This window comes from Physeter macrocephalus, chromosome 17 (assembly GCF_002837175.3).
Source record: "Physeter macrocephalus isolate SW-GA chromosome 17, ASM283717v5, whole genome shotgun sequence".
Taxonomy (NCBI): Eukaryota; Metazoa; Chordata; class Mammalia; order Artiodactyla; family Physeteridae; genus Physeter; species Physeter macrocephalus.
In genome coordinates, this window is record NC_041230.1 from 14,418,560 (window position 1) to 14,446,163 (window position 27,604).

A 27,604-nucleotide genomic window follows, 5' to 3' on the forward strand; every position below is an offset into this window, starting at 1 on the left:
TTGCAAGGAATAGGGCTAAAGGGCCGGTGGAACCCTTTGAACTGCCTCTTCTCTCGATGCCCTGCAGTCTTCATTTTCTGGCAACCACAAAATCGGGCGGGTCTGGCCCAAGAGAGGGAGTGGCCCAGCGTGTTGGTTGGGGCTCCGAGCTGGGGCAGGATCATAAGATGGGCATCGTTTCTCCTGCAGAACGGGCACGGCATGGGTGTTGAGATGTGGCGTCCCTGCCCCTGGGACAGTTATTTTCCAGGCCCAGGGGCAGATGGGTCTGTTCACCCTGTACCCAGCCGAGTGTCTTTGCCAGAAGCCCAGAGCCCCCGGGGCTGCCCTCTGAGCGCCCTCCCCGGTTTCTGGACGTTGCACAAAGCTTTGCTGGTTGGTGACATCCTTGGGGGCTTGCCTTTGGGCAGTGGGCCAGCCAGCGGGATGTGGAGGGCGATTTCCAGCTGTCCGGGAGGATCACCCATGGCTTTAATGCACTTCTCTCCTTATATTTCAGTTAGACGCTTCACTCTATCATTCTTCCTGCGTTATTTTTTTTCTACCCATGTCATTGGCTCTGCTGCGACGTGATGGTTGTTGGGGAGAGCTGGGTATCAGACCCCACATGTTATTGAGGGTTGGGAACCCCACCTCTTCCAACAGTGAGGTGACACAACAGGAAGTGGTGAGAGTCAGCGAGAAAACAGGCCCCTCTCCGCACGGCCCACACACCTCTGGAAATCACTGTCTGAGTTGCTTCTGTTCTGATACCACCCCCACCCCCCCACCCCCCCGTCATGTCATGTCTCCTTACCTGTGCTGGGCAATTTGGTTGGATTTATTCCTGTGGGCTCTATGCACTTAGCAGCTGAGAAAGATATTTGTCATTTTGCTATACAACATCAGACACACCGTGTCCTAAACGATTGTGACAACAGAGAGTTCAGCCACAGTCTAAAATTTCAGCATTATTTATGATGCTGAGAGGTCTGGCGTCTACAGCATCTCCTTAATCCGGTCTAAATCTACAGCCCTGTCTCCCGGGCCTGCCTGTGTGTCTCTAATGGCTGTTAATAATAGTCCTCCAGGCACCCTGTTTGCTGATGGAAAATCCATCTGAAGCTTTTGCATCTCATGTGGCAGTTAAAAATTGACGTTTCTTTATTGATGTAACTGGTTCCTGCCAAATACATGGGGACAAATAAAAGTGATTGAACGCAGAGATAAGCAGAGAACCATTTGTTCATGGAATGGCTGGCCAATTGATGTTGGTAGTTAAACAAGCTATCATTTAAAAGAACCTTGAAAGAGGAAAAAGTAGACTGTTTCAAGAAGTTAATGTTCAGAGTGCCAAGAATGGGCGACACAGGCGTTCTGAGGGTCAGAGCCCCCCGAGCTCTGGCTGCCTCCTCGAGCCTTGTTGCCGCTCCTCTCGCGTGCCCTGCTTCTCTCTGCCTCTGAATTTCCCGCTTGCTCTGCCCTCTGCTGCAGACCCCCTCCTCCAGGAAGTCTTCCTGTGAGTCCAGTCACTTTGACTGTGCTCTCCCTCACGTGGCTTCTGCTTTGTCCAACTTCCCACTGTCACAGTTAATCAGGTAATGTCTGTCTCTCCGTGGACCAGGGCCTGGGTCTGCCTGAGTCCATCCGCAGCCCCATTTCTCACAACCTCATCCTGTTGTGGTCACAGTATGTCACGGCTGGCGCATAGTAGGTGTGCGGATGGTATCGCCCAGGGACCTGATGGACAAGCCGGGGAGCTGGGCGTGATGAACCTCTCCCGGCAGCTTCCCATCCCGGGCCCTCCTGGGATGCAGGCGTGAGGCAGGTGGGCTCTCGGGAGTCACCGGTTTTGGCCTGTCACCCTGTGGAGTAATTACTTTAGACCAGCAACAAGTGTGGAAGATGGAGGAGGCAATATCATTGATTTTCCCATAAAGGTGAAATTTATAGTAAGTGAAAGAAGCTTCCTGGCAATTCCTCACCCATCTTCACCGATGGGCCCCTGAGTCCCTACAGGGCTAATGGACAGAGTCTCTCTGGTGACCTCATCTGGGGCAGCCCCCGAGGCCTCCCTGGTGGGCACTAGTCTCATGGCCCATGCCAGGTGCAGGTGCCTCCTCAGCCTGGGGGGGCACTGGAGTTCTGGATTGTGCTGGTCTTGGTCAGGCAGGAGCAGCCTGTCCTCGCCAGTGGGAGATTCTGGAGAAGCCTCACTCTAGCCTCCAGGTGGGGCTCTGGGGGCCCAGTGGGAAGGCTGCCCGTCTGAGCCCTCCTGCCCCTTCCCTCCTCCTCCTCCTCCTCCACCTCTCCTCCCCTCTCCTGCTCCTCTCTCCAGAAGCAACCCTGAAACCAAGCTGGGAGCCGAGAAGTGGGGGGGAGCTCTGGGCCAGTTTGACTTCAGGTTTTCCTCGCCTCCCCCAACTGGAGCCCACCTTTCTTCCTCCTCACTGCTTCCTGGAGGCCAGCCTCTTTCTTCCTCCACACCTGCTCTACCTTCCAGTGACGTTCGTTGAGGGATAGTCAGTGCCAGGCGCTGGGAAGGCAGAGGACCTGCTGAGAGCTCTGGGGGGAGGGGGACACTGACCTGCAGACGGGCCTCGGACAAGCACAAGATCAGGCAGGGGACCCCGTGGAGTGTGGTGTGAGGGGCCTGAGGCAGCCCTCAGCCTGCAGCCCTTGGCGATTCGGACCCCCAGGATGCTGATGTGAGTGAGAGCGGAGGGTCATAGGATCACCACTTATGTGACAACATCTAGTCAAAAGTGTGGTCAAGGCCAGAGAGGCACGCTCTGGAGCCAGGACTCCAGCACCAGGGTGGACCCGGCCTGGGGCTGAACCAGGGGGAGGGTTCTGGGGGCCTTTGTCTCCCAGCCAGACCCAGGTCCCAACTGTTCATTGTTCTGGGCTGTGGCCAGGTGAGGGAGGGGCCTGGCACCCCCCACCTCCTGACCACCTGTCCATTCTGAGGGGCTGGGCAGCCGGAAGTGACGAGGCAGGCCACCTGCTGAGTCACCCATCCCGAGGCCTCCCCTCGGCTTCCAGATTCTGTTTTCTATCACATTAATTGCATTTATTATTCATAAACTTCTAAAACGGGCTTCTGGGGCCTTAATTTTCCAAGCTCCCCAAGGCTGGCACAGCTGAGACTCTGTGTTGGGCTCACCAGGGATCCGCTGTGGCTTGGAGTTGGGATCAGATGCTGGCTGACGCCAGCCCAGGGCCTTTGAATTTGGAAATGAAAACAGAGGACTCCCAGCTTGGTGGCTTTCCAGCAGCCCTGGGAGGCTGGGCTGCTTCTCTCCTCTGCCTGGAAGTTGCAGGGTGGATATGAAACTGTCACCTCAGCTGCCCGCACTTGGCCGCCCCCAGGGCTGGGGGCTGTCTGCCACCTCCTCTGGCCCTCCTTGTCCCTCATCATCAGTTCTGGCCTGTGTTCCGATAGTCCCCGCCCCTCATGCTGCAGTGGGCCTGCACCCTGGGGCTCCTTCCCTGGGGAAGTTGATGTCTCTCTCTCTGCTCCCTCTCTCCGCTTATCCTCAGATGTTTGCCCGTCCGGCGTCTGCACGGCCCCTGACTGCCCTGTCTCAGGCTGCACTCAAAGCAGGAAGGGCTGGACCTCGCAAGCCACTTGCTGAGCTTCCTCCTGCTGCTTCCTGACCCCGTTCCCGAGGCCGAGCGGCCACTCAAAGGGCGTGACCTTTCCCAGCCACTTCTGGATGCCCCCAGCTGGTACCTTTCTCCCCTACTTGAAAGGGTTTGTGTTTTTCACTCCCTCTACCTCATCCCCAATCAAGTTTCCATTTCTGCAGAGGTCTCTGCAGAAGAGGGGGCATAGATGAGGGGGTCTCGTAGATGAGGGGACATCAGAGTCCATCCGCAGCCCCATTTCTCAGGAGCGTGTGACCCCACCCTTGGGGCTGGGGGGAAGGCTAGATGTGGCGTCATCCCACGGGGTAGGTCTGGCTTCAGGAGAAGGCGGGTTCTGCCACCTTTGCCCGAGATGACTGAGAGAAGGCAGGACCTAGGCCTGGTGAGGCGTCCTGAGGCCTCACTCTCGGGTTCAAGCCTCTAGGTCATAAAGCGATGGGCTTGAAAGTTTCTTCTCCGCCAGGGAAAAAGTAACAAACATGAGAAACAGAGACGCTGGAGGACGACTGGCAGCGTCCACCAAAGCTGAGCATCCCGTACCTGGCGACCAATAATTCCACTCAGCATACAGCAGACACGCCGAGAGCCACACGCGAGAACACCGTGTATGTGGGCTGGGGGTTCTGTAAAACCGCGGGGCCCCAAAGCCCGCCCGTGGAGGTGGGCTATGGTTTGTTCACACGATGAGTACCGTTGAGCAGTGAGAACCACAGGTCTCTGCACACGAGACCAAGGTCAGGCGGCTCCCGTGGGGTCAGTGTCGAGAGAAAGGAGAATCGTTCCATTCCATGAAGTTCCCCAACAGGCAAAACTCTGGTGATGGAGGAGCAGATGGAGGCAGAGAGGGGGGCCGGCACCTGCCAGGGGACTAGAAATGTTCTGCGTCTTGATCTAAAGGGTACATTTGTGAAATCTCATCAATCTGGACACCTACGATGTGTGCGTTTTACTGTATATATGTTAGATTTCAATGAATAGGTTTCCCCCCCAACCCCCAAAACAAAACAGACAACTCTACAGAAGCAGAGCTGTTGCAGTGACAGTCTGGGCAGAAAGGCTGCCGCATGTCTCTGTCCTGTGTGGTCCTTGTACCTTGCCAATTTATAGGCATCTCAGGAGCTACAGGCTGACACGGTACGATGACGGTTTGTGTGTTTTCAGAATTATTCCATTGGCCAGTGACAGAAAGAAAATGAAAAGTTAAGTGTAATTTGGGGAAGTACCGTCCGGGCTGTCTGGTAAGGCCAGGACCTGAATATTGAGTCTATTAGAAGCAATTATAAAAGGGACAGCATTTTTTAATGTTTCTCATTTGACAGGAAGGTTTTTAAATATGGGGCATTAGTTAATAAAAAGTCCCCAGAAGCCTGTTGTAATATATTACCTAATTCCTAACAGTTCATAGTCACTGATATAGGTAAAAAGGGAATGTAAAATTAATATATAGTTATTATTAAAATTGCCTTATAAATTAGTTAAGTCCCCTGGAGGTGCCAAGTGGGCATCATTATTCTAAGACCGTCTGCAGGGTCTCTCTGTGCCCTGTGTGTGTGTGGAGACGGAATGCCCAGCAGGGAGGGGAGCGCTCGGCTCCGTGTTTAAGGGTAAAACACCTGCTCATGCTGGCAGAGGCAGGAACTAGCAACCAGACCACAGACATTTCATAAAGAAATCTCTTCCCTAGTTGTCAGAGTCTCTGAGGAAGCTGGCACTTTGTGACCTCGTGATGCTTGTCCTGTGCCTGAGGCGAGGAAGGCCAGGAGAGCTAGCCGGATTCACATGGGGCGGAATTGGTTGGGAGCCGCGTACAAGCGTCGTGTAGCTCCTGGGGCCCTGGGGCCCACCATTTGTCCCAGAACTGGGGTGGGGGAGGATGCGGGTAGAAAGTGTCTTCCCCCAGAACACCCTGCTGCGGGCAGGTGGTCGGGAGGCTCTGATGCCACGTACCCAGCCATAGCTGCAGGCGGTACAGCAGAGCGGGACCAGAGGCTCCCGGGAGACGTGTGTGTATTTGATTCAGGCAACATCAGGGCCACTGTCTCCAGGTTAACGCGTGCAGGGAGCCCCAACCTCCCACCTTTGCCGTGCAGCAATGCATTGCATTGGGGATTTAGAAGCTGTGAATGTAAATCCATTCAAATCTGAGCTGTTGACTGAATCTGAGTGCTCTTTCCAGGGGCATTTGGTGAATGTCATGCTTTCTGTGTCCTAGGTGAGGTTTTCCCTGTGCTTGCTGAATCTGTTTATAGTAGCAGGCTCGCTTCCACGGAGCAGCTCAGTGCCCTGGGCAGAGAGGCGTCCTCCTGCTCCCAGGGGAGATGGAGAGCTGGGGTTTCCCAGTAGCAGCACCAGGGGCAAATTTGCTTCTTAATTTGGCCCTTCAGAGCTGCCTGTACGGCCCCATCCTGTCTCTGGCTCCCTCCACTCAGCGGGAGGCCAAGCCCTGTGAGTTTCCTGAGGTGGGGGGGTGGTCCACGGAGGGCAGTGTGTACGGTGTGGGCAGCCAGAGGAGGCAGGTGAGGCTGTTTTCCAGCCAGTCTCTGACGTCCCCAACTTAGGCTGCAGGAGGGATGCCTCCTCACGCAGACAGAATCCCATTCCAGCGAAGACAGATAAGTGGGCTTTTGAAGCAGGGCTGAGCAGACATTCTTGTGGCTTGGACTCTTCACACTCCATACCAAAGGGCCTTCCTACAGCGTTTGTTTCTGAACTGTGATCCCTCAAGCCGGGCTGAAGGCTTCTCAAGGTTCTCAGTGTGGGTGGCTGGCGGTGTACACTAGCGACCCCTCGTGGCAGCATCGCAGCATTGTCCCGGATCGTGGCGGTGTGGGTTCTGTCCACGTGGGAAAGAGGCCTGGTGGAGCCAGTGGGGCAAGGCTGGCTGCAGGGGAGCTGGTCTTTAACAAGTAGCTTTCATTTCTTCCAAAAAATATTTTCAAAATGAAAACAGCTTTCTCGGATAAAAAGATATTATGTGTGCCAGCAGGAAGTTCAATCAGCACAGAGCATTATAGACAAGATATGAAAAAATATCCTGTGATGCAGAGGTTCACTAATCCCTGTTGCTTTAGCAGTCGTGTTCTGGATCTCTCCGGGGGCACAGACAGACAGACTCGGGTCTGCTGGGATCACACTAGGCGGAGTTGTCCCTCCTCCTCTGTGAAGTGGAAATCTCTTCTGTCAGTGAACCAGGACCCGCTGCACCCGCGGGGCTGCACCGTAATCCGCTTATCGAGCCAGCCCTCCGCCGCCGGGGCGGCCAGGTGGTTTCTGACTTTACAGCGTGAACAACACTGTGCTGATCAGCCTTATCTATCCACCTCTTGGGTGTTTAACTGATAATCTCTTTGGGGTAGATTCCTGCTAATGGAATTTCTGCGGGGGATTTTGATACACAAAACCTAACCGCCTTCTAAAAGTTGTTCTCCCACACAGCTTGCATGGTGTCAGTGTCAATGTCTGGTGAGCACATACTATGGGCGTCCTGGGGATTTTCTCATTTAATCTCGTGAGGTGGGGATGGCATCTTTGCTTTACAGCACACAGAGCCAGGAAGGCTTTAAGGAACTGCCCAAGATCCCATGGTGGACAGATGGGTTTTAGAGGAGCCAGGTGGCCTCTCTCCAGAAACCGAGTTCTCAGCTACCGAACCGGACAAACACACACACACACACATACATATACATATACATCCATAGTGCCTGTGGGCCCACTCGGACAGTAAAGTTAATTAGTACTGTTTTTATTATTAATCACCTTTACCAGTCTGATAAGGGAAAAGTAATATCCCACCTTTATTTGTACTTCTTTGTCTACTGGCAAGGTTAAACTTCTCTTACAGGTGTTTCCTGGGCATTTGCCTTCGTGGCTTGTCTGTCCTTGGCACAATTTGCTCTTGACATGTGTAGGTTGACTCACTGATCTACAAGAACACTTTATAATAGGGCTCTCTTCATGTTACACTTCTGTGGGTCAAAATATTTTTCGCAATTTGATATGCAGGAATTTTAAAATATAATAGTCAAACTGAGCTTTTCTTGTAGTTTATGCCTTTTGCATAGTTACATAGACCGTTTCTAGTACCTCAATACAATTCAATTATTTGCGTGTGTTTTCTTCTACTTTTATGATTTTCTTTGAAAAAATATCTTCTGTATGGTTACAAAATATTTTGATGCTGGTATGTATAGTATAGCATATCCATGTATCCATGTGATTTCATTTTTAAGTTGTTAACTCTTTATCTAAAGTGCATTTAAAGTGGTGAGCGAGCAAGGATCCTGCCAGTTTTGCCCTCTTGAAATGAGTAGTTGATCCCCTGTCTTTGGGATAATGTCTTTGCTCCACTGACTGATAATTTCACCTTTACCATATTCTAAACTCCTACATGTGTTAGTCAGCATAGGATAGCCTTCGCTGCCGTAACAACAAAACCCCAGATCTCAGTGGCTCAGCCTAGGGACAGTTTATTTCTGGCTCATGTTACAGTCTGAGTGGCCCCATGTCTCTCCTCCAAACATGGGGAGAGGCTGCTTCATTGCCCAACGCTGCCCCCTTTGAGAGGGGAGAGAGAAAGCACAGAGAACGTACGTCCACTTAAAAGTCTTGCTGAGAAGCAGCACACGTCCCTTCCCCTTGTACTCCCATTGGCGAGAGTCAGTCCCTGGTCCCAGCCTAACTCCAGGGAGCCTGAAAAATGTGCCCAGAAGGAGGAAGTGGAGTGGTGAGCACACGGCCAGGTCTCCACCTGGGGCTCCGCCTAGACAGGCAGGGCTTAAGGCTGTGTGTGTGTGTGCGCGCACGTGCATTCTGTTTTGGTCATTAGGCGTGTGCAGGCCAACCATCCCTGCCGTCTGTTACCCTTTGCCCAGATGTTTACTGAGGACTGACTGTGCACTCCTCACTGTGCCCAGCCTTGGGTACAGGGTGACTTGGGCCTGCTTCTAGGAGTTCCCTCTGAGACTGGAGGGGGAAAAGGCAGGCACTGTGGCACAGCCATGTGCAAGGCTAACAGCCATGAGAGGGCGTGCACGTGTGTGTGTGTGTGTGTGAGAGAGAGAGAGAGAGAGAGAGAGAGAGGGTGGGGAGGAGGTGGGGAGGAAGGGGCCTCACCTATGAAGAACTTTCAGTGGGGAGAGGAGGGGGAAGCTACTGGGTGGGCCCTGAGGGGACCTGCTTAAGGCTAGCAGGGTAGCCAGGTGGCCTGGGGGGAGCCATGAGGAGGGACCGCAGTGGTCCTGGGGAGAGAGGACCTGACGGGGTGCTGGCAGTGGGTGGTGCTGGAGGTGGAGCGGGGGAAGGAGAGCTCAGGGCACACCACCCGTATGAGGATGCTCCCTGCAGTGGCCAGCGTGGCACGTGGGAAAGCACACCTCTCGGGGTGGCCCCCTCTTCCTCATCCTCCAAGTCCTCACTGTGATTTGTGAGCTTTCTGAATTTTGGCAGGTGATTTGGTTGCCCCTGCAGGTCACTCTGGTGAGATGCTTTTGCAGGGTGTACAGGGAGGGGAGTGGAGAAGTCAAGGGACTTCTCTGCCTGGTGGCCACACAGCGGAAGGGGAAACCCAGGCCCTCGTCGCATAACGGGCGTGTCCGCCTTGGAGTGTGGCCCTCACAGGCCGGGAGCCAGGCGAGCGCTTCCGGACCAGGCAGTTCACTGTAACTAGATTGCCATCTGCCAGGACGAGGACAAAGTGTACCTGCAGGTAAGTACCTTTGCTCTCTGAAATGGGATTTCACACCCCGAAGAATTCCCGCTACTTGTCTGCTGGCTTTGGTTAGCGGCGTTAGTACCACGAAGAAAGATCCTTTAACTTTGCATCAACAGGCAAAGAGTTATTAAAATGTAATTAAAAGCATGAATTCTTCTAATTATCGGCTTTATATCACGTGCATTTTAAAACAAGACATCTGTTAAGGCTTTCTTTTGAATCCAGAAACCAAAAGAGGGTAGCGTTTTAATTAAAAATGGATTATTTCAAAAACAGTGTAATCACCCTGTCATCAGAGGACTTAGACCTTATTAATTAGCTGTTGATAAGTAGGTTTAAGTTACCAAAATATTTAATTCATGGGGGTTAGAGGTGTACTTTTAGGAGCCTGCCCTGCAGCTCTGGGGTGTCAGCTGGAGAAAGCACGGGAGTGAATTCTTCAATCACGTCTCCCGTCCCCTTGGACCCAGAGGGGACATCCTGCAGCAGGTCGCGGACAGTGGGGAGCACCGTGGCGATGGAAGGTGGCATCACTCTCTGACCGTGTCCTCGCTGTGCTGAACCTCGGCTGAGGCCCCACCGATAAGTTCCCGCGGGAGCACCGACGACGCGGCCCCCGCCGTGCCGGAGACGCCACCGGCCAGGCCAAGCCCCCCTCTACGCCCCCCGACCCCGTGCTTGCAGAGTGTGGGCCCCGGCAGCGCCTCCTCTTTTCGGGGCCGATCTTTCTCCAGGGGCAGCGTGAGCGCAACCCCCATTTATCGTCTTTGGTGGATGACGGCTTTCAAGGTGATAAGTGGAGCTCTCTGTTGTTTCTTCGGCCGACCGTGACTAAAGTAACGTTTGGAGTCGTGAGTGAGGGTGGGAAAAAGCTCATTAGAAGAGGGGTCTTCGGCAGCTCACACCAGACAGCCGATAATGCTGCCAGAAAGCACAGCCACACGCAGGGTGGGAAGGGCCGTTTCCACCGAGGGTCCCCAGGCCTTGTCGGACGGCGTCTGGGCCTCCATCCACTGCCGTGCCGACTTCCGCCTGGGCCCGCTTTGTGCCTCCTGGGGGCTTGGGAGAGCCTTCGCAAAGCAGAGACATCATGTCGCGGGGACCTGGGGTAGCGGCTGCCTGGTGAAGCGCCCGTGGTTCTCGCTTCCTGCAGGTGGCCTGCAAGCCTGGGCTGCGGGGACGCAGCTCCCCGGGTCCCTCCAGCCCAGGGGTGACCCCGGCCTGCTGCTGCACACCTACCGCCCGGATGAGCAGCTCCCTCGATTCGGTGCCCTGTGTGCTCAAAACACGCCCAGAGGGGCTTGTGTGCAGGTGGGCCTGGCTTGGGCAGCACTTGCTGCCCCTCCTCTCCCCGCAGAGCCGTGAGCCGAGGGCAGCTGGGAGGGAGGGTGTGGGCACGAGACCAGAAGAAGAACCAGGATAGGCCGGGGCCCAGCTGTGGCTCAGCCACTCGGGAGATGAGGGCCACGGGAGACTGCCCAGAGCCGGAGCCGGTCCGGGGAGAGGGAACCGGCGCCCGGGACTGCCACGTTAGAAAGGCAGTGATACAACGTGGTGCTTCCCAAAGGAAGTCCTATCTGATATGACACTTCTGTGAAATACTTTAAGATTATAAGGCCGAGAAAGGAATTCGATGTTTGGAAATAAAGTAGCACCGGGCTCCGTAGAAACAAAACACAACACCCCAGAGGGATTCAGAAAGCAAAGCCCAGAGGAATCCAGGAATAGGGGTTGGTCATCCTGTCCTACCTGCCCTGGGTGGAATCCGGGGCCCTTGTCGCCTGCAGGATTGGCATTTAGGAAGCACCTATTTGGTGGAAGATTCCAGGTTTTGTTTCTTCCACTGGGGATGGGAGGGGAACTCATGGAGTGGGCAGAGTTGTGGCAGGTGGTACCCCCAAGGATACCCCAGGGTGGAGTAGGGCAGCTGCCAGGCACCCAAGGTGCTATACAACCGTGGTCCCGAGTGGGCCCCAGACAGACAGTCATCGCCCTGACCAGGCTCTGTCAATGACCCGGCCTTATGAGGAGCTATTAAATAAAGGAAGGTAGAAACATTGCCAGGCGAGACTCCAGCCAGGATTCTGGGCTAAAGGGAAGCTCTCACTCGCCTGCACTTGCTAGGGGAACAGAGCATCGTGGTTGAGAGCTTGGCATCTGCTTGTCCGAGGCCCTCGGCAACTAGGTTTGCTGGAGGTGGCTTTGTTCCCTGAGACCCCGCGACATCCCCGGTGCTAAGGACAGAGGGCCCATTTGGCCTTTGTCCCCGGGGTCCACACTAGCCTGGTGTCCAAGGCTGCTGAGCTGGGGACAGGAGCAGGTGGGGGCACTGGAAAGAGCCTAGGTTCTCTTGGAGTCCTCACACCAGCTGATTTCCAAAGACCGGCAGACCTGGGGGACATCGGGATGGGGAGCTTCTGGACTGTCCTCCCACCCAGAACTAAAAACAGGCTTTTCTTCAGAGAACTTCTGCTAAATCCTTGTATTATTTGCTTAATAGTTTATTTACTTCTTCCTTGAGATATATTTTAAAAGAAAGCTTTGTGTTCCTGTCATGAGTGAAACCCAGTATAATTTGCAGGAAGGTGACTTTAAAACAAATACCTAATGCATCACACATGTTTATCAGTGTACTCCATCCCATAATGTCATCTCATGGACCCGTGTCATGCTTTGGGAAACACTAGCTCAAAGAAAATCCCTTCCCTCCACTCCCCAAGAAGACTTCCTGTGTATGGGCTTCCCTGCCCTGCACCTTCCCGGGGAGGGGAGGAGCGGGTGCTGGCATCCCTTGGAGGGAAAGTAGGCTCTAGATCGTGGTGAACGAGGATTATCTCCCTCCACCCCTTCCTGGTCCTGCAGTTTGATCCTCCCTGGCTGATTCCTAGGGCGACCTGGTGCATTTTTAAAGGGGGAGTTTTTGGTTTGGGGCCCAGAAGGGTGTTGACATCGGCAAGAGCTAGTTAGATTGGGTCAGATGAGAGCAGATGTTGGTCTCTGAGGAAGGCAGAGAACAGTTGGCAAATTGTGCCTGTGTTTACATGGTTCTTCCAGGGCCTTCCAAAGCTGGGGCCTCACACTTGCTGGAGAGTGCCAGCCCCAAAGAGGTCTGGATCTACAGATCTAGAATTTCCCACTTGAGCCATGTGCTGTGGGATCCAGGTTTCATCCTCCTGTGTGTCGTCACCATCCTGGGCACCAGTAATGCCCTGCCTGTGTCTGCAGCTCCTGCCCCAGGCACCCCCGTTCTTCTTCCAGACAAAGAAGGAGCTGGAGAGGGTCAGAACAGGCCAGCCGCTTGCCACGTAGGTGATGGTCAAAACCACTAGCTAGGGGCTTCCCTGGTGGCGCAGTGGTTGGGGGTCTGCCTAACGATGCAGGGGACGCAGGTTCGTGCCCCGGTATGGGAGGGTCCCGCGTGCCGCGGAGCGGCTGGGCCCGTGGGCCATGGCCGCTGGGCCTGCGCGTCCGGAGCCTGTGCTCCGCGGCAGGAGGGGCCGCAGCGGTGAGAGGCCTGTGTACTGCAAAAAAAACAAAAAACAAAAACCACTAGCTAGTATCCTTCATAGATAAATCCCTTAAAGATCAGTAAGAAAAAGATGAACGTTCAGTTTTCTAAAATAGAAGCAGGCCATTCAGAAAGGAAGAAATATGAGGAAATAAACATATAAACATGTCCAAACTTGCCAGTTAATGAGACAACGAAATCCTTTTTGTTTTGCCTACCAGATTCACAGTCCAGTGGCAAACAGGCCCCATGGTACACGTCTCAGGACCCTGAAAATCCTCATGAGCTTTCTGGGGTCCTTTTGGCAGAACATGCCCTGAGACTCAAAACTGCAGATGCACAGGAATTCTCCTTCTAGGAATTTAGCCCGAAGATAGTGAAAAGGCATATGGCCACGGGTGTCCATCCTAACACGGAGGTGGAAGCAACCTAGATATCTAACAGCGTGAAATCGGTTAGGTAAATTATAGGCTGTGGTTCTGCTCACGCAACCATTTACTCATGCCGTCACTCAACAGATGTACTGAAAACCTCCTGTGTGCCAGGCACTATTCCAGGCTCTGGGGATTCTGCGGTGAACAGAATAGACAAAACCCAGCCTAATGGGAGGTGAGAGAGGATGAATGGATGGATGGATGGATGGGGGGATGGATAATAGGTCGTATAATGGTGAAGGAGTATTCTTTACCCAGGGGGCTCAGGACAGGTGTCCTTGAGTAGGAGACATGAAGGAGAAGCCTGAAGGAGAGAGAGCAGGCTGTGGGCCTGTGGGACAGATGTTCCAGGCAGAGAGAACAGGCCTCATCTGGTGGCCCTGAGGTGGGAGCTTGGCTGGTGGTCCCATGAGTAGCAAGGAGGCAGATTGGGAAGTGAGAGGAGATGGGGGATCGAAAGGGAGGCAGTCAGCTCATGTCAAGGCAGGGTTTGAGCAGAGGAGTCTTGGGGGCCTACGTACATTGTTAAAGGAGCACACTCTGTAGGAGATGAGGGCTGAAGCAGGGGAGCCAGCTCCACCACTGTCACCATCGACTAGGCACTGTCACCATCTTTAAGAGAAGATGGTGGCCTGCACCAGGGGCAGGCGGTGGGGAGAAGTGTCAGATTCTGGGCATGGTGGAAACACGTATCTGTTGGCAGGGAACAACGTTCTTGCTTTAGAAGGAAGCTTCCCTGGTGGCACGTTCCTGCCCTCATCCCGGGCAGGGTGGGGCCGTTGGTCCTTGCAGACCCTCTTCAGCTCAGTTGGGCCCCATGCACAGGTATGAAGTGGAAGAGGCCAGTGAATACATAGATCCAGTTACCTGGAAAGATAGGCTTTATCTGCTAAAGCTGAACCTACGCAGAATCCAGCGACGCATAGCATTTCCACTCCTGGCTGCGTGCTCGGTGGGGGATGCGTGTGCACGCGCCCTTGAAGACTGCACAAGGTCCTCGGCAGCGCTATTCATGATGGCTACAATCCGGAAACAGCAGGCACGCTCACCAACCGAAGACTGGGACACACTCACCCGGCGGAGCACTGCCAGCGCCGAGAAGGAACAAATGACAGTGACCCACCATGGGGGGTGGTTCACCAGCGTGATGTGGAGCCGTGGAAGAAGCCAGACTCAAAAGAGGTCTTGGTTTTTTATTCCATTTACATCAAGTTCAAAAACAGGCAAATCTAACCTGTGGTCTTGGAAGTCAGGCTCCCCGTGGGCAGGAGGACTGACAGGGAGGGGCCTCTGGGCACAGAGGTGCTCACTTTGTGACAGGCCATTGTGCTGAGGCTTTATGATTCTGGTCCTTTTCTGTATGTATGTCAGACTTCAGTCAAGAGGTGACTTTTTTTAAGTTTAGTTAATTATTATTTTAAAAATCTGTGTTTATGCACTAAAAAAATTGTCTGGAAGGATGTTCAACAATAGGGATTGTTTCCAGGAGATAAGATTATGGATGATTTTAATTTTTTTTCCTTCGTGTAGAAAATTTCTAAAATCTCTCTCACACACACACACACACACACACACACACACACACACATTTCCAGGAGATAAGATTATGGATTTTTTTAATTTTTTTTCCTTTGTGTAGAAAATTTCTAAAATCTCTCTCACACACACACACACACATTTCCAGGAGATAAGATTATGGATGATTTTAATTTTTTTTCCTTTGTGTAGAAAATTTCCAAAATCTCTCTCACACACACACACACATTTCCAGGAGATAAGATTATGGATGATTTTAATTTTTTTTCCTTTGTGTAGAAAATTTCTAAAATCTCAGACACACACACACACACACACATTTCCAGGAGATAAGATTATGGATAATTTTAATTGTTTTTCCTTTGTGTAGAAAATTTCTAAAATCTCTCTCACACACACACCCACACACACACACACACACATTTCCAGGAGATAAGATTATGGATGATTTTAATTTTTTTCCTTTGTGTAGAAAATTTCTAAAATCTCTCACACACACACACACACACACACACACACACACATTTCCAGGAGATAAGATTATGGGTAATTTTAATTTTTTTTCCTTTGTGTAGAAAATTTCTAAAATCTCTCACACACACACACACACACACACACACACACATTTCCAGGAGATAAGATTATGGGTAATTTTAATTTTTTTTCCTTTGTGTAGAAAATTCACACACACACACACACACACACACACCCCTGAAGTTTATTAGCAGTCTGATGCGGCCAGGGCTTTGCCAGCTGAAAGGATGTAGTGCTTTATCCCGGAATTGATACCGAGGAACTCAGGAACTCCACCTAATCGAGCACGTCCAGAATAAAGGGGAATATTTGTTAATTGAATGTCATGTTATGTCCTCGGTTATGCCTCATACAAGATAGGCAATTCAGAATTCCCAAGTATCCAATTAAAATGCTAATTATCTCATACCTTGATAAGGCCGCTCTCGCGGAGAGAGAGAGAGTGGCTTCTCCCTGGCACTGCCTCTCCTCATGCCCTGACCACCGCCGTCTTTATGCTGCCCTTGCCTCTGGCAGGCGAGCTTTCCCCTTCCAGGATCTCTGCACTCCAGCGGCCTCTCCTGGAGCACCAGCTCCTGCTTTCCACAGGCTGGCCTGGTGCACCGTCCCTGGGATCGGTGGGCCATTTGTCCTGGCAGACCCGTTCCCGCTCAGTCTGGGCCCCATGCACAGACTAGAGTCCAGGGCCCTGGAAGGCATAGCACAGCATCATCCACCACTGGTGTTTGGGGAACAGAGAGCCTTGCCCCTCCAAGTGCCCCCACCGCTGATAGATGTGAGGTTTAGAGGCATTGAGGTCAGAAACCCTACATGGACCCCAGGCTCAAAGGGACTCTTTTGAGGGCTTTCCTGACCACAGCACATCACCACACTGACCTGCAGTTTCCTCATCAGCAAAGTAAGAAACCCTCTCCTCCCCTGAAGGATTGTCCTAAACGCCCAATGCTGCAGGTAGCTGTTGGGTCTTTCTCGCTGGCAAGGCCTGTGGGAGGTCTGGGGTGAGAAGGCGGCAGCATCCCCCATCCGGCCAGGGTTGCAGGTGGTTCTTTGTCCCTGGTGGTGCTGCATCGGTGCAGGCTGGGCCACGAAAGCTGTTCTGTGAGCACTGGTTTTATTAATAATGCATTTCTGGGTTTATCCAAGGCTTTAAATCCGTCCCTTCCTGATGTCAGTCCGTGTGAATGCTACTTGCTCTTTTAAAACATGCTCGGAGCCTCTCCGTGGTGGCTCCCTGGAGTGCTCTGTGTCTTTCTTCACCAGGGGGCCCGGGGAAGGAGGGGGACAGGGCAGCCCCCCGGTTCACCACCAAATCCCGGTACCTGTCGGCAGCCCTTCTGCCATAGTCTTGGGCAGCTAATGCATTTTGTGCGGGGCTGTGGCTATCTCCTCATCAGATGATACACCTCAGAGGGCAGGAGCTGTGCCGTGCGGCCAGGAAGGCTCCATGGGCTGGATTTGCGGGCACCTGGGGAGGCCCAGCAGTATTGTCCCTGGAGATCTGGGCCTTGGAATCTGCTGTCCCTGCCCTGTTAACCCCTCTCCAGGCACTGACGGATGGGCCTGCCACACTGTCGCTATAGGAACCCCACCGATGTCGTTATTCACAGCACAGACTCTCCCAGGTTACTTAAAGGTTCTCATTTATGCCTGGATACAAAGCGTTTTCTACCTGTGTCTTGCTTGGGAAAAACTTATAGGCAAGAGTGTTAGAGGGATGGCCATGTCGGGGAGCTTCAGGGACCCCACCACAAGGCGGGTGGCAGGGCCTTGGGCAGACCCTGCCCTTCCCTGCTGCTCGGGGAGGCTGTGGGCCATGTGCCTGGTCGGAGTGCCCCCCACGCATCCTCCGTCCAGGGGAGCAGGAGGAAGGTGGGGTGGTTAGGCCCACCTGACCCTCACGCTGCACCTGAGAGTCCGATTGTCTGAAAGGGCAGGCGGGGCTGGTCTCTGGGGCTACCCCCACTGCTGCCTTTGTTGCTGTCTGCTGCCCTCTTATGGACAGACCAGTCATTTCTAGCAGTTCTGTTGTGACTCTTTGTAAAATCTGCCTGCTGTGTTTTCATACTGTACTTGTAGGTGTTAATTATCTAATATGTGTTTATAGTCTATATCTGATGGTTCTTTTATCGGAAGTCCTGGGAGGGTCTAGCCTGCTGCTTGCTGTGTCTGACAGCTCCTGTGGACTGTTTTCAGCCTGTGAGTTCATCTTCAGTGTGTGGGGTGTGTGTATATATATGTGTATATGTACCTGCATGTGTGTGTAGACGTATGCGCATGTGTGTCCATACGTGTGTGTGCACATGCAGAGATTGTGGCAGATCGTGGCTCTCCTGCCTGGGTTGGGAGTGTGGCCGCTCAGTTAGGCTTTGTCAATTTGGCTCCAGGTATCACCAGTCAGGGACCAAGTCTTTCGTTAGTTTCCTGGCTTCGGGGTTTCCAAACCATGCAGGTCGTTCACACTTGAGCCTGAACCCCGTGGAGGACAGACCTGTGCTGCGAATTCTGAGGGAAGGTTCATTATTTTTTTCCCAGAGTCCGGGAAGCTTCTTGATTACCTCCCGTGGTGCTGGTGAATTTTCTCCAAGGCTGTGCATCCCTGCCCAGCCCCCAGCTTTATGCTGGGGAGGGCTCTCAGTTCTGGCCCCCTACCTCTGGTTTGTCCGGGGCCTTCTCACTGTCCCCACATGGCAACGAATGCCAAGGCCTCCGGGTTAGCAAGACCGGCAGCTTCCTCTTCTCTTCTGGCCTCACTTTCCTTTTGTCCTGTGGATGTGGCTCTGCTTATGATTTTTAATCAGCACCTCTGAGTGCTGGGGGTGGGAAGGCTTTTGGCTGCATACTCTACCTTCATCTCACCGTGGCTCCCAAGGGGCTGATTGGTAGCTCACAGCCGAATTCGGCCATAGACGTGTGTCGTCAGTAGTCAGCCCCTCAGGTTATGTGTCAGCTGGACCCTCACCTGATTCACAGTTTGCCATATTCTCCGTAAAGGTCTAGTGGGTCTTTATGAAGTGTCCTCCCGTTGCCGCCTGGTCTGTGAGCCATCCAGTGGGAATGGGGTGCCTCTGCTGCTGCGGTCTGTCCTCCAGGCCTGTTCTTGCCGAGCTCTGACCGGGCTGTGCGGGAGCCTCACGTAGAGCCTGTGGCCCCAGTTTGGAGCATCCTTACTCCCCATGCCTTGAGAATCAGAAATATGTCGGACTCAGGGTCCTGGGCCACTGCACTTGCCCCAGAACTTGGGCGCCGTTGTGTGTCCACGGCCCCAGGCTGAGGTCCTGGGGAGAGGGGCCCTTGAGGTGTGTGAGCAAAAAAACGCAGCCCGTCGAGTCCACGTGTTATGCCACTAGGGCGTCAGTTTGTTCTTGTATCATGTCAGACAGGTTCATTTGAAACAAAATCAGATGCTGAAGTCCAGCTTGAAGGACTTAAACCCTTTTAAGGGAGAGTGAATTTCCAGCATGTGGCGTTTCCCTCCTCTTTCCAGCTCTTCCTTGTGGGTGTGGGATCACGTGGCTGACAGAGGTAATCCGGGCTGCAGTTTGCAGATGAAAACTGGGTCGGCCGTTCCTTAGCCTGGTGCTTCTGAGAGTCATGCCTTTCAAAGGCTTTTTACTCAGAAGCCAAGACATGCGATGAAGGCTGTTTCTACTGAGTAGATTACAGGCTAGGGAAACACCTGCTTCGGAGCCTGGCTGCAGGTGGGGGAACCGATGCCACCCCATTTCCCCAGGCTGAGCCTTCTGATTTGTTCATTCACCACCCCTCTGCCTGTCCCCTGCTGTCCCCATCACCTGGAGAGTGGCTGCTGCCCCCAGAGCCCTGCTTCTGTCTGGGCAGGGCATCGTCCCCCAAGGCCCAGGGAGCCCTGTCGGCATCCCCCACTCACCGTGGGCTGCTGTGTGGAGGCTCAGTGTCTGAGGCCCCGTTGTCTGGGTGCGTGGTGTGCAGCCGCCTCAGGGCCCTGACTTGGCCTGGCCGTCCTGTGGCCTCGGAGGGACTGAGGCTGAAGTCGGGGGCAGCCGCCTGAGCGCTCCCGCCATGAATACGGGGGCAGCTGATACCGTACGTGGCTTTCTTCACCTCCCTGGGCAGTTCCCGAAATCCTCTGTGTTGAGGAAATATTTCACTTGCCGATACCCAATTATTCTGTGGCATTTATAAAGCAAGTCTGAAAGCTGATTGAATATAGCGGAACTGTTCCTGCATAACAACTCCTTAATACCGAATCATAACAATTATCCATAATTTGTGTTTATAGTGCCTGGAAGATTAGACTCCTCCCTACAGAGGTGCTCTAGAACAGGCCTAGAGCATGCAGGGCAGGACTGACACTTCGTGTGACCACGGGCAGCCTGGGTGTTCTGAGCACAGCCCTGTGGTCGGCCTTCCCTGCCCTGCTGGTCAGTGGGTAGGGTGGGGTCCACCTGGACCTGCTTCTCAACCAAGGCCACCCAGAAGGCTGGACCCGAGCTCTTGCCCAGGCCTCAGGGAGGGGGTGAGGGCAGCCCCCCACCGTTGCCCCCCTCCCCGGCTGGGTTCTGCAGAGGCCGGGGCCTTGGAGCGCCGAGTCCCACACCCAGATGATCTCCCACCCGCCAGGTCCTGCAGTGTATGGTGGGGGGAGGGGCAGGGTCCTGGCATCTCCGGAGCTGTTGGCAGTGTGGTCTCCCGAGGGTTCAGCACTGCTCGTATGGTGTTGATGTGGCAGTGGCTCATCCTCTGACCTCCGTCACACCCCTGGGCTTGCCAGGCTCTGCTGACCTCTGAGCTCTGGGAGGCCTCCCCTGGCTCTGTCTCTGTCTGGGCTCAGCTTAAGGGTGGGCTACCGGTGACCTGCTCTGAGGTCTCGTCTTTCACTCTAGACCTTCTCCTGGCCTTCCCTGCTCCAGGTGGGAGCTCGTCCAGGGGGCCAGCCGGTTTGCTACTTGTCACAAGTAGGGAAAAGCTGGGCCTGCCCCCAGACCCTGCCTTTCTCCCCCTCCCTGGAGCCTGCCCTGCCTTGCTCCATCTGCACAGGGACCTGCCCCTCAACCCTGTCCTCCAGGCCAGAGCCCAGTGGCTCCCGCTCTCCTTTCCTTGCGCCCCTCCCTGGGCTCAGGCTCAGGGCCTGGGTGAGTCCAGCACTGGGGCTGGGAGAGCTCTTGTCCCTCCCTGGCTGTGCATCCAGCCCCTCTTCGTGTGGGAGGATGTGGCCACTGGAGAAGGGAGTCACAGGGAGACGCCCCCTCCAGCCCTGCAGAGGCAGGTGGCCCCTGCCCCAGCCCATCTCCCTGCAGGACCAGGGCTGTCTTCCTGATGGACCTGAAAGGCTGGGCAGCGCCGTGGCACTGGAAGTGGCGAGCTCTTCCAGCCTTGTCCCCTCTCCGCGCTGACCTCTGTGCTTCGGTGGCCTGTGGGCTACAGGCTACCAGCCACAGATCCACGCTGGGGAGCTCAGGCCTTCCTGCAGGCGCAGCTGAGCAGGGCCTGGGCTGAAGATCTGCACGGGGGCGGGGAGCGTGCGTGCTCCAGTGACACTACTCTGACGTGTCTTCCTTCCCCCGCAGCCTCTTCGAGCACTACTGCTTCTCCCGGGGTGGCATGCGCCACAGCTCCTACACCTGCATCTGCGGCAGGTAAGCGCGCCTCCTGGGCCGCGTGGGAATGATCACGGGAGGAGGTTAGGGAAAGTGAGGGGACCCCACCGTCCTCCCAGCTTAAACGCACCTGTTGCTCCCATGCCCGAGGCAGTGCCCACCTAAGCCTTAGAAGTCGCTCTCCCCTCCTAAGGCTCCGGGAGCAGAGGTTGCTTCTGCCCGTCCTGGGCAGTGCCGGGTGAGGAGGGGGGGCCGGCCTGCCCACTGCCCACTGCCGTGCCCTCCCTTCCCGTCTCCAGCTGGCTGCTCCTCCGGGGGCTGGCCTTCCTCGCCCCCTCCACACGGGCACGCTCCCAGCATGTGGGCACCGGCCGTGACCTCAGGCTCTGCAGCTTCTGTGTGCAGGCGGTACAGAAGGAGCTGTGTCAGTGCCGGAGGCTGTGGTTTTGCGTGTGTGTGGCCGGGTGGGGAACAGCACAGCACGGGGTGGGTCTAGGGCTCTGTCGTGCAGGGTGTCACTGTGGGCGTGTTTGTGTGTGGCACGTTGTGGCTGGGGGCGGGGGCTCTGTGTACGTCCTGTGCGTCACCCGCACTTGGCCGGGTGTGCTTTGGAGGCACAGGGTAGAAATGACCACGAGTATAGGGGCAGCTCATGGCCGTGAGTTTGCACTGCTGTGTGGCTTTGAGGGGCACGTCCTGGGTGTGGGCGGCCCCCTCGTCCCCCAGGCTCACCCCCTCTAGTCTCCTTATGCTCTCCCCTTGGGTCAGAGGGTCTGGTCTCTGTCCAGCCAGGATGGAGCCGGCAGCTCTGCTGATGTACACGTCCTCGGCACATGAATAATACATGTGAACACCTCGGTCCTTGGAAATGTTCTTCTCTGGTGGATAGAGAGAAAAATCATTATTTCTACTTTTATGATTCCTAACACTCCCAAACAGGGCCATAAATATTACACCCAGTGGGTTTTTTTTTTTCCTCTGGACAGACTTAAAAGTCTTTTTTTTCTTAAAGGCATCACTCATTAGGGAAGTGTTCTCAAGCAGAGGAGCAAGGAGCCACTGGCTCACCGTCTACGGCCCTGGCCTGGCAGCCAGCCCTCCATGGCAGCCCCCTGACACAGCCCGGGCCCTTCCCACTGGGCCTCCCCTCTCCGCTAGTCACTAGGAAATAAGGGCTTCTTTGGAGTCCCTTCCCCGGGCCCGCAGGCCCCCGCTCCCGCATCAGGCCCACATCCCCAGCGCCAAGGCCACCTACCCGAGCAGCCTCAGCCAAGGGAGCGCTGCCGGTGCCACCGCCATGAGCCCAGAGGTTGGCCAAGAGCTGTGTGACTGCAATCTGCCAGGGCCACCTTGCCCCTCACCCCCACCTCAGGCTGTGGACCTGGTCCAGCGGCCCTGGGCCCCTGTTGCTAGGTGGACGGTGCTGCCCTTGGGGCAGGGAGTTGGGGTGCTAGCGCCCGGGGCCTGCTGGGTGAGGATGGGCTGTTGACCTCCCCCTGGTACTCTGCAGTGGCGAGAACTCGGCCGTGCTGCACTACGGACACGCCGGGGCCCCCAACGACAAGACCATCCAGGACGGAGACATGTGGTGAGTGAGGCCAGCCCCCGAGCTGCCCTGGTTCTGCGTGTGGACAGCGGGGCTGCGGTGGGCCTCACCCCCAAAGGTGGCTGACCACGGCCGCTTGGTCCCACCCTGAGAAGGCTGACCGCGGTGAGGTCCCCCCGTTGCTCTGGGTCCAGACTGCTCTGCCAAGGCTTTGGCCTACATGTAGCCTCCTCTCCAGGAGCAAGGAGGCCCTGAGAGAGGGGAGCGGGGGCCCTGTGTTGTGCCGGTGAGGCGCCACCTCAGAGGAGGGCCTGCGCCGTCTCCTAGCAACCGCCAGGCTCACTTCTGTGGCTTGGTGCTGGGAGGGTGGGCATCTCGGTTCGGAGCGGAGAAGACCCCCAGGGAGTCCCCCGCCCCCTGAACCTGCCAGCTCCTGCCTCAAGACTCCTTGGCTTGAGCGGCCGTTGATTCAGGAGGTCAGAGGTGGTGCTTGGCGCTCAAGCTGTTGACGGGGCTTTGCTGGGCACAGTGTGATGTGCTCCCTGCTCCCCATGGAGCCGTGACTGAGCAGACGTGGGCGGGACCCGCGGCCTCCAGCCCTCCGATGGGCTGTGCCCAGCAGGCAGAGTCGCAGACCGTGCTCCCAGACCCCAGTGTGAAGGGCTCATGCTGGGCATACGCGCCCCTCTCTTGGGTAGCCGCTCTGGCCTTGGCAGGGGCCTGTGGGCGCCTCGCTGACCTGGACCGGCCCCGTCCTCCGCTCACGGGCACTCGCACTGCCCGCCTGTTCTCTCCACCACCCGGACGTCGGGCAGGGCCAGTCCAGGCTGCCAAGGGCTCCCGAGAGCCGTCCAGAGGCCACCAGCCCCACGGGGCCGCCTGTCTTGGCCTGCAGACATCTTGCTGCGGTCACCGACCCGCAGATGAGGGCAGGAGGGGTGCGCACGGTCCCACCTGGTCCTTTGGTGCCTCTCCCTCCTGTTGCTGAGGCACCTGAGCCAGGCTCCATCGCGCTGCTTCCCGCCAGTGCCGCGCCCCCTCTCGGGTCGTACGCGTGCCCTGTTAGGCTCCATCCCCGAGCTGGCATTCCGGTCCTGCCCGCAGCTCTGGCCAGGAACCAGCTTCGCGCAGGGAGTGGGGAAGGCTGCACGACTGGGTTCCCTGGCCCACGGCCACCGGGGGACGTGAGCCAAGAGGTGCCCGGTTCTGTGCTGTCACTGCCCAGTGTTTTCAGAAACCCGCCCAAGCCCAGGGTGCCCCGGCTGCAGGGTGCACCAGGCACCCACTGGCTGCGGTGTCCACTCACCCAGGGTCAGGAGCTGGATGGATGTTCTGGCCCAGGCCCCTGCTGGCAGGAGCCCAGCTCAGCCTTCCGGGAGGAAACAAAGCCTCTTAATTCCCACTCTGAGCCTCAGTTTACTTGCTATCGGTGGAGACAGCACACAGCACGTGGCACCGCACTGGGCGGCAGCAGGGACACGTTGGGACCACAGTGCTGGGTGGACACACGCACGCGCTCTCTCAGGGGCCTGGGCCAGCAGGACAGGGACGGGAGGACGCGGAGGGGGACGCCCAATGTGGACACAGAGGCCACTGCTGCTCCCTGCAACCCCCCCATCCCCAGAGTGTCTAACACCCTTCCTGGCATAGGGGCCAAGGGCGTGCAGGAACTTTGACAGGGTTCTCCCCTATGCCTGGCGCCAGGGACAGCTCTTTATGTAGAGTTACTCACCTTGATCCCATGAAGTGGGTGTCTCCCCCTCCCCTCACCCCCCCCCCCCCCACAACGTGTAGGCAAGGTCACTGAGACACAGGAGCGTCCAGGTGCAGAGCCAGAGGATTTGGGGATGGGGTCGGCTGCCTCCGGCTTGACTCAGCTGGAGACTAAGGAAAGTGGGGGGGAGCCTGCCCTTTGGTGGCCCCAAAGGAAGGTCGCCTGGTGTCTTCAGGGACTCATGCTTCCTAGAACCTTTCCTAACGCTTTTGACTCTGTGGCCCCTTCTGGCTGGGCCAGGACGTGGGAACCCAGTCCCCAGGCAGAGGCAGACCCCAGCCGCACCAGCAGGCCCCAGCTGTCCCTGTCGGGGGGTTCTGCAGCCAGGGCCACGTGGCTCTGAGTCTTTCTTCTCTGTGAGTTTGGCACGGCCCAGAGGAAAGGACTGCTTCTCCTCTCTTCTCTTTATGTGTCCTAATACAGTCCTCCCCCCATGAGAGGCTGGCTCCGGGGGCCCTTGGTGCGGTGGGGCCTGGCTGACCAGGGGTGCCATGCAGCAGGCCTCCTCCACACGTCCAGACGCTGTGGCCTCGACCCCCCTGGGCAGCGTGTGGCACCTGTGTCTCTTGGTTGCAGCTTTAGAGACAGGAGTGATCCAGGGAATCCCAGGGATGTAATGCCAAGCCCAAACTGGTGATTTTATTTTTCTAGTGCTAACTTTGAAATGTAGCCAGTAGAATAATTATGAGTTTATAATAGTCAATTTATTATGCAGCATTTAGAACAACATGTTTTGTTGATTACTGCTACTGCCAGGTTGCTGGCGGCATTTATAATCCATTGTTTTATTGAAATGGATCTGCTAAGCGCCTACTGTGTTTGGTAAATAATAAAGCACTCTGTTATCCCAACATAAAATTCACAGCACTTCATCATAAGGTACAAAACCAAAATATAAGCATAGTGCAGAATTTTTCCTGAAGCTGAGCATCTCCCAGAGCCGTGACTATTTTCCAGGTGGCCATCGGGTGGTACGCTCTGGGTCTCAGTTCCTTGATGTCGGGTGAAAATGCCCCAGAGATAGTTTAACATTTAGGAGTGGGGCTGTTTGGGGGCCGGAGCTGGTCCAGGACAGTCAGACTCTGCTGGAGAAAGTGAGGTGTGGGTGCCGAGGGGCAGCCAGCCCTTCCCATCCCTCTCCCTCTGGTCCCAGACATGTGATGATGAGCACAGAAGGTCCCGAGTTCAAGTCCCTGCCCTCCCCCTCCCTAGCTGAATGGCCACCCCTCTGAGCCTCAGTTTCTCCATCCGCCGTTGGGGGAGAGACAGCACCCAGCTCTGAGGACTGGGATAATGAGGGCAAAACGTTGAGTGTGGAGCCCGGCACAGGGGGCTCCTGGCGGGAGAGAGCTTCAGCACAGCGACATCCCCAGAGCCAGCAGCACACCTGTGCCCCTGAGGCCCGCCTGCCAGCAGCTGGTTCCGGGACGGAGACTGGAGGCGAGAGCCACCAGCAGAGCGTGTGCCGGGCCCAGTGTATTCAGACAGCTCTCCGGTCACGTGGTTGCCTGCTCTGTGTTTTCGGCCCCCAAACTGTCCTCGAGGCACGTGCCAGGTGGAGCATGTAGCCAGCCAGGGCCACCGTCTACTCCTCTGTCCTGCTAAAACCAGGCGCCCCCCCGGGAGCTGGGCCGGGAAATCGGGGCCCCGCAAGTTAGACGCGCTGGTTCTCACTCCACGTCAGACGCGTCACCCGAGAGCTGAGAAGAGGATTTTGGGGACCACTCCTCGCACCACGCCAGCCCCCGCCATTTACCTCGGCTGGATGCTGCCCCGCTTGCTCCGCGTGGATCCCGGGCTGGGGAACTGGACTTTGACGTGGCCTCAGGTCCCCACGTTCCTCCCTCTTGGCTGTTTCAGAGGCACAAGGCCTCTTGTGGGGCCTCTCGGGGCTTTGCTGTTGCCTCTGAGAGCCCTTTCCTGCTGTGGCCCTCGGGGTTCACCAGGAACCCCGTCACCAAGTTGCTGCCCTAGAGAAGCAGTTAGCTGCTGTTTTCATTTTAAGGCAAAAGCAGGCAGACCTTCTAAAACAGGGTAACAGAAGTGTAGCGCACTTCTAATTAATGCTCTGGCCGAGCTCCCACGGGACGGTGTCTAACGTCATCGAAGGGCCTTCCTGCGTGGGAGCCCCAGGAGGACCCCTCACCGCCAAATCAGTCCTGACCCGGTGGCTCTGAGCGCAGGAGTGGCTGGGGTGACGGTCCTCTGAGTCCTCACGCACTGCCCTCTCCTGCCAGAACCAGCCTGGGCTTTGGAAACCAGAGTCTCCAAAGGTGGGTAGAAGCGCCAAGGGCTGGTGCCCTGCCCGTGGGCCACCGGGGAGCGCCACTGTCCATGTTTAAGTCCCCAAGGAAGCGTACCCAGAGTTGGACCCACTCTCGCGCTAGACTCCCCCGCCTCCTCTGGGCCCAGCAGGCACACCCCAGGGGGCACAAGTAGGGAGGGTCCAGGGTCTGCGTCCAGTGGGGTCTGACTTGGAAAACGGCTGGCACACCGCTCCTCACCTGCCACCTCCTCCCTCTCCCACCCTGTGATCAGGTGGCGGAGGAGTGGTTCCTGGGGTAGCGTGCCCTGTGGCCCCTGTCAGAACCTTCTAGCTGCCCCAGTCGAGGGATGCCCCGGCCTGGGTTGCCCAGCGGCAGACAGCAGGTGGCTGGTGGGTGGCGAGCCAGACCTACCAACACTGGCCAGAAGAGGGCAGCGTTGCCTCAGGACGTGCTTGCCGGGCTCACCTCTGCTGGCTGTGGTCTCTGTGTCCTGTGGCGTGGGAGGGGGATGGCCAGCTCGGTTAGTGGGGGAGACAGAGGCCTGTGCCGGCCCGTCCCTCAGCAGCCAGCCTGTGTCACTTCCTCTCCTTCCCTGTAGTGGGACGAGGGCCCCTTCTGCCTCCTCGCCCTGGTAACGGTCAGCCTGAAGCCCTGGCTTTGCCCTGCTGCCTGGCGGAGGGCTGACACAGCACTCCTGGACCGAAGCCCAGAGAAATAAGGGCTACTGATTTCCTCCCAGGGAGGCCCCGGAAGACACTCGGAGTGTCGCGGGCGTGTGGGTGGGGCGCGCTGCTGCTCACCGAGTTGGGGTGGGGGGTCAGACACTGCCTGCGGGGCTGCCCGGGCTGCCCCGTCCTTTCCTGCCACAGAGGAGGAGCCAGGCCCACGAGGGGGCACGGCTGGGGCAGCTCTCTCCCCTCCTGGCCACCCTCCTCCCGACACTGGCACCACTACCGGCCGGCTCCTCCCTGCCCTCCTCTCGAGTTAGTTCCCCGTTCGTCCCACGGGTTTGATGTGGACTAGACGTTCATTTAAGCTGCTTGGGAAGCGTGCGCCCCCGCCTCACCCCCTCCGTCGCACGGCGCCCGG

At 56.2% G+C, this 27,604-nt stretch overlaps 1 protein-coding gene across 3 annotated transcripts in view; it reads left to right on the plus strand.

Annotated features, from left to right (window-relative positions):
* The window catches only part of PEPD (peptidase D), a 122,002-nt gene that overhangs the window by 76,816 nt on the left and 17,582 nt on the right, over positions 1 to 27,604 (plus strand). For 2 of the 3 annotated variants that reach the window (XM_055078966.1, XM_007126420.2), the window contains 2 exons: positions 20,899 to 20,967; positions 22,439 to 22,516. The exons of the other annotated variant lie outside the window; for it this stretch is intronic. In XM_055078966.1, the coding sequence (XP_054934941.1) occupies positions 20,899 to 20,967; positions 22,439 to 22,516 (147 nt within the window). The remainder of the gene's footprint in view (positions 1 to 20,898; positions 20,968 to 22,438; positions 22,517 to 27,604) is intronic. 3 annotated transcript variants of the gene reach the window in all.